Here is a 5,996-nt window from a genome sequence, read left to right as displayed (position 1 = left end):
ACACTTCTACCCGACCCAAGCCATCCTAAATCTTGGCCGTTGATCTCTTAGATCAACGACCCTCGTTCAACCTTTCCTTTTTAATTCTGAGAGACCCCTAAACCTAGTCACTTTTCTAATGGCGCCGCCCTTAGATGCTCTCATCTCTCTTCTCTCTCGACCTAACCCTAATAACTTTTCACCGCCTCCTTCTCCGGTCATCTCCGACAACCACCCTTTCAAACCCAAGCCTCCTATGGGTCTCTCATCACCTTGCTCATCATCTCTAAGGCCCTCAAGGGTCCTAGGCCATGTAGATTTGGACCTAGGGTTTCTGTTCCTATTACTTATGGGTCTCCGGTGTGATTTTGGGCAAAATCACACCTTATAAGTCACGATTAGTGAAGTTTCAACAGATTCCTTTAATTTTTACTATGTTTTCTGTTTGAAACCCTAACTCTCTTCTGAATCTCTTAGATCTATGTTATTTCTATGCTTTAAGTCTATCTCCTTCTGCGACTTGCTTATTCTTAGAGCTTTCTTCAGAAAGATCTTCTACTTTAAACCATTTTTACTCCCTTTTAGAAACTAGGGTTTTCAGAGTTCTTTCTATACCTGTTTCGACTGATTTCTTTATGACTAAACCTTTTTCTTTGTTTATCTTGACCGATTCTAAGTTCTTACTGCTTTTTAACTCAACTCTGTTAAAAAGCCCTAATTTCTTAAAGATTTTCTTTACTTATTTCTGTGTGTTGGCCTGATCTTCTTTACCTGTTTCTGTGTGTTAGATTGGTTTTATTCACTCTGGTTCTGTGTGTTAGCCATGACTACTTGACTTTGTTAAGTTTATGTTGGTTACCCTGCTTCGAATGGGTTTTTCTACTGAGTCCTTAGCCTAATCGTGTCACTTCTGTATGATTGTGTCCATTTGGTCTGCTCATCTCTTGCTTCTTTCTGTCGACATGGCTGACCTTGCATGTCTGCTACACCTGTTCATTCTTCTCTATTTATATGTTGAAATACAGAATCATGACTCCCTCTTGGTTGATCTTGATTTCCTTAATTTATGGTTTAATTGCAAGATTTTCTTATAAAACCCTAAAATTTTACTCGGCTATTTAAGTTGATTGATTCCATTTCCTTATTTGCTGTGGTGCTTCATTCTTGCTGAATCCTTTCCTTAATTAGTGTATTCTGCACTTAGACTCAATCATATGCTCTATACTTTTACTACCCCTTATATGGTAAAAACCAGACTTTCTCAACTGATTTTCTTTCCTTGGTTATCCATGTTGGTATTCGTTTAAGCTGTAATTCCTTGATTAAAGGGGACTACTTGTATTAGTGTAAGGCCCCGTGAAAATTTCTACTCAAAACCCGAAAGCTCGTAGTGCTAAGTTCAACTCAATTTGGGTGATCGTGGACCGACTCACGAAATTAGTGCACTTCTTGCTAGTTAAATCTACCGACACAACGGAACAATATGCTCAGTTGTATATCAAGGATATAGTTAGGTTTCATGGTACTACAGTATCAATCATTTCAGATCAAGGGGCTCAATTCACGGCCAATTTTTGGAAGAAATATCAGCAAGGTTTGGGCACGTAGGTAAATCTTAGCACAACTTTTCACCCTCAGACCAACGGGCAAGCAGAGCGGACTATTCAGACGCTTGAGGACATGTTGCATGCTTGTGTTCTCGATTTCAAGGGTAGTTGGGATAATCATTTGCCACTCATAGAGTTTGCTTATAACAACAACTTCCATGCTAGTATCCAGATGGCGCCATTTGAAGCATTGTATGGTAGGAGATATAGGTCTCCCATTAGGTGGTTCGAGGTTAGAGAAGCGGAATTGATAGGGCGGAACCTTGTGTATCAGGCCATGGAGAAAGTCAAAATGATTAAGGAGAAGTTGAAAACTGCTCAGAGTCACCAAAAGTCTTATTCGAACATTCGTCATAGAGATTTGGAGTTCAAAGAAGCTGATTGGGTATTTTTGAAAGTTTCTCCCATGAAGGGTATCATGTGGTTTGGAAAGAAAGGAAAATTGAGTCTGAGGTATGTCAGACCGTACAGAATCATTCAGAGGATTGGTCAAGAGGCGTACAAGCTCAAGCTGCCACCCGAGATGTCATTGGTACATCCAGTTTTCTATGTGTCTATATTGAAGAAGGTAGTGGGAGATCCGTCCACTATTGTGCCAGTTGAAACTATTGAGGTTAACGAGGAACTATCATATGAAGAATTTCCAGTTGCCATTCTTGACAGGCAAGTCCGAAAATTGAGAAATAAGGAAATTGCCTCCGTAAAAGTGTTATGGCGGAACCAACAGGTTGAGGAGGCCACTTCGGAAGCTGAGGAAGAAATGAGAAAGAAGTACCCACATTTGTTTGTATAGTCATGTAATAGTTTTTTATGCATTTTGTCTCTATGAACTCTTATCTTTTGATTTGATCTATGTAAAACTGTTCTGCTTGGTTATATGTTGCCTATGCAGCCATGGTTGGTGTTGTACAAGTTATGTTGTGTCTATGGAACATGTATATGCTATTATGATATGTTTCTGGGGCTCTCTGACAGGTGGATAGGCCTAGTTACAAAGGAAACTCTGGCGAAATATTTGAAAATTTAGGGAGTTAGCCAAATTTGGGGATGTGGATATGTTTCATGTTGTGAAAAGCTGAGGTTACATCAAAATTTCTAATAAGTGAACCTTGATCCTTATTCGAGGATAAATGATCTTAAGTGGGGGAGGATGTAAGGCCTCGTGAAAATTTCTACTCAAAACCCAAAAGCTCGTAGTGCCAAGTTAGGTATATGTGCTAAGCTCGCATCGGTTCGGATCCTTTGGATTGATATGTTTATTAAAAAGTTAAGGAACAATATTTTCTAGAAAAGTGCATTTATGTGGTCCATTATGTGATTGCAGAATAGTTATGTAGACCGCATAGTCGCCGCAGAGTCAGGCAGTTTGATGGTTAATTTGACGTCAACTATGCAGCCAATTATGCGATTGCATAATCAATATGCGAGCCGCATAGTCATAGCATAATCCCCTTGGAAATTTTGTGAGGGGCAGTTCTGCAGTTCATTATGTGACGACAGAACAGGTGTGCGGGCCGCATTTCTATCGCATACCCGGGCAGTTTGTTCAGGTTTTGGGGCCATTTCTGCGGTCCATTCTACGGGTCGCATGTCCATTGTGCAATCGCATATGCGATCGTAGATCGTGTCGGGGCTCCTATTTTATAACTTTTAAAACCCGACCACATCCCATTAAACCCCTTTTAAGATATTCTTCTGCAAAAAAGAGTGAGAGGGGAAGTTCTAGAGAGAGAGGGTAATATTCATCAAATCCCCACTCAATTCTTGCCTAAACCCTTGAATATTATCAAATAAAATTTGCTAGGCCTTCACCCCAAGAGGTAAGAACTTGATCCCTAACCTTTGGTTTCGAAATTTACACTAGAATGAGTAGTTAGCTTGGGGGTTCATGGGCATAAGAATGGATTTTCTTGCATGCATAAAAGATAATAGGGTATGGGGAGGTTGTGAACTAAAAAGATAGCAATTGGGGTGTAAAATGATAGAAATCTCTCACAAAAGAGTCCTAAAATCATTGTGCACACTTAGTGCTTGATAATTTACTTAAATGAACTAGAATCTTATTCATGTCTCTAATCCTTTGTTCAATTTGTAATTTTCATAAAATAGATCGAAGTTGCTAAGAAATTCCGGAATTTATTATAAGGATTTAAGGAAAGCTCTATTGAGGTATGTATGGCTAAAACCCCCTCCTCTTAGAAATTGAGCCTCCATGGTGCCCGTGCAAATATTGTAAGTCCGAAATTTGATTGATGTAGTACTTGTTATGTCAAATGAATTGATGTTGTGGAAATGTATGTGGAAGGTGCTTCTCCATGTGTTTAAAATGTTATTCTATGTAAATTGAGGATGTGTGGAGAACATGAGCTATGTGCTAAATCCCAAAATGTCAAGTCAAGGTTACATTGTGATTAATATGCCGAACTAGATGCATTCCTCTCTATGCTTATAACTTAAATTGCTTTTGTATGTGCCTATGATCTTAAATGGCAAGGTTAATGTTGAAAATGGGAATAATGTGAAACGTGAGTTATGGAATGTGGTAATTGTGGCCCCAAGTGCCGATGAACTAATACATGTGAAACCAAAGATTGAAGTGAGATGACTAATGGAAAAGGTAACGTCTTGGTAAGACGGCTTAGCCGATCAGGCCGTTATCAGACGCCATGTTATACACACATATTGGTAATATATTGATAATTGAAACCGGAAAGTGAGAATGAAATAAGGGTAACATCTTGGTGAGATGGTTTAGCCGATCGGGCCGTGATCAGACTCCGCTCAAGGAAGTGATGGTATTGTGAATGATGATGCAACAATATGGAATGCCCTAACCTAAAATTTCAGAAACTATGTGAACCTTTTATATTGCTGACGTGGTGTTTGTTTGAAGCTTTGTAGTCCTTATGATTTCTTTTTACTCTTGTATGGTTGTTCTTTCTAATAGGATGGTGTTTAGTTATACATACTAGTACTATTCCATGGTACTAACGTCCTTTTTGCTGGGGGCGCTACATTTTTGAATGAATGTAGGTGGCTCCATAGCGGACAGTGCCGATCGCGCGTAGCGGAGTATCCTCCTCTCAGAGTCTTGGTGAGCCCCGTTTTCTCCTCCAAGGGGTTATGTTGTACATCTTTTGTTGTAGACTTCCACTTTTGAGGTATAGCCGGGGCCTTGTTGTCGGCATTTTCATAATTGTCTTTTGTATCTTTAGAGGCTCCGTAGATGTTTGGGTGGGTTGTGTTCATATGTAAACCACGACTTAAGGTTCGTGATATGAAAATGAATTAACAATGTTGAATGTACGACTTTGCTATTGTCTAAATAAACAAAAGCATCGTTTGTTAATCATATTGAGCTGGGTAGATATTGTTAAAAAGGCTTTCTCAGTTGGGTTCACTCGATTGAGCATCAGTCGCGCCTCCCGAGATTAGGGCATGACAATTAATTGTATTCTAATTGTAATTACTTCTATAATTGTGCTAAACCTTTACTTGTTACCCTATTTCTACCTATTCTCAAAGCTATAAATACCCTAAGTCTTTCATTAACAAGACACGAGACTTGGCTTTCAAAAACCCCTCTCTTACTTAAAAAACTCTGTGTTATTCTACTACTATTAGCCGGCTGCAAGCCAAGGCTAATCATCTGTAAACCTTGGTTCTTTCATTTTGCTTACCTCTATCTTCGCCGGTATGTCTTAGTGTAATTTAAAGTTTCAACAACAACATGTTTCTATTCCTGTTTCAGTTTCTTTTATTTCTGGCCTGCTTTTACTTGTGGTTTTGTTGTGAAGTCTGTATCTAAGCATGCTGATATGATTCCCCTCCCTTTAAATTCATGTATTCCCTTTGTGTGATTCAAGCATGCCTGGACAGTTGTATTCCTTTACCTACTGTGCACTTACCACTTTGTGAATCCCAAATCCCCTGTCCCTCCTCTATGTGTTCATGACTGATTTGTGATTATGCCAGTGTCCAACTATCTCTGAGCATATCCATACCAGTCCTAATACTCCTGCTGGGGTCAGGTGTCTGCAGTCAATGTATATGTATCCCCAAACCCCCTTAACCCCATGTGTGATTACTGAATTCATCCACTTACTGTGTGTGGTCTTACCCTGAAGTGATTGAACTCTATTTTACTAATCCAACTTCTTTCAACCATCTCTGTTACTAATTGCTTTCAAAATGGACCTTTCAGTCCAGTTTTTTAACAAACTCTTTTCAAACATGTGTCCTACACTTTCACTCTACTCCTAGTTAATAAGTTCTGCCTTCTCTAGTATGTGTACTGCCTTGGGATCCCCTTGAGAACCCTTGGAACTCTGGCATACTGAGGCTGGCTTTCCACACTGCACTGGTTCAATGCTTGGCTATTAAGTCTAGGTGTAAGCAATGCCCGGAGTC

At 39.5% G+C, this 5,996-nt stretch overlaps 1 protein-coding gene across 1 annotated transcript; it reads left to right on the top strand.

Moving 5' to 3' along the window:
* The first annotated feature begins 1,863 nt into the window (after positions 1 to 1,863).
* LOC138889245 (uncharacterized) lies at positions 1,864 to 2,379 on the top strand. The gene is made up of 2 exons (XM_070172524.1): positions 1,864 to 2,199; positions 2,314 to 2,379. Exons 1-2 carry the CDS (start codon positions 1,864 to 1,866, stop codon positions 2,377 to 2,379), a joined length of 402 nt encoding a protein of 133 aa, XP_070028625.1.
* Positions 2,380 to 5,996: the final 3,617 nt, after the last annotated feature.

This window comes from Nicotiana sylvestris, chromosome 4, assembly GCF_000393655.2.
Source record: "Nicotiana sylvestris chromosome 4, ASM39365v2, whole genome shotgun sequence".
In the NCBI taxonomy this organism is placed as follows: domain Eukaryota; kingdom Viridiplantae; phylum Streptophyta; class Magnoliopsida; order Solanales; family Solanaceae; genus Nicotiana; species Nicotiana sylvestris.
The sequence above is the reverse complement of the archived record's forward strand: the minus strand, read 5'-3'. Positions and strand labels throughout refer to the sequence as shown.

Excerpts from the sequence above, each read along its gene's own strand:
- LOC138889245 (XM_070172524.1), top strand. The coding sequence starts at position 1,864 with ATGGAGAAAGTCAAAATGATTAAGGAGAAGTTGAAAACTGCTCAGAGT. Across the intron at positions 2,200-2,313 it reads TGCCAGTTGAAACTATTGAG|GTTGAGGAGGCCACTTCGGA; the intron begins GTTAACGAGGAA and ends CGGAACCAACAG.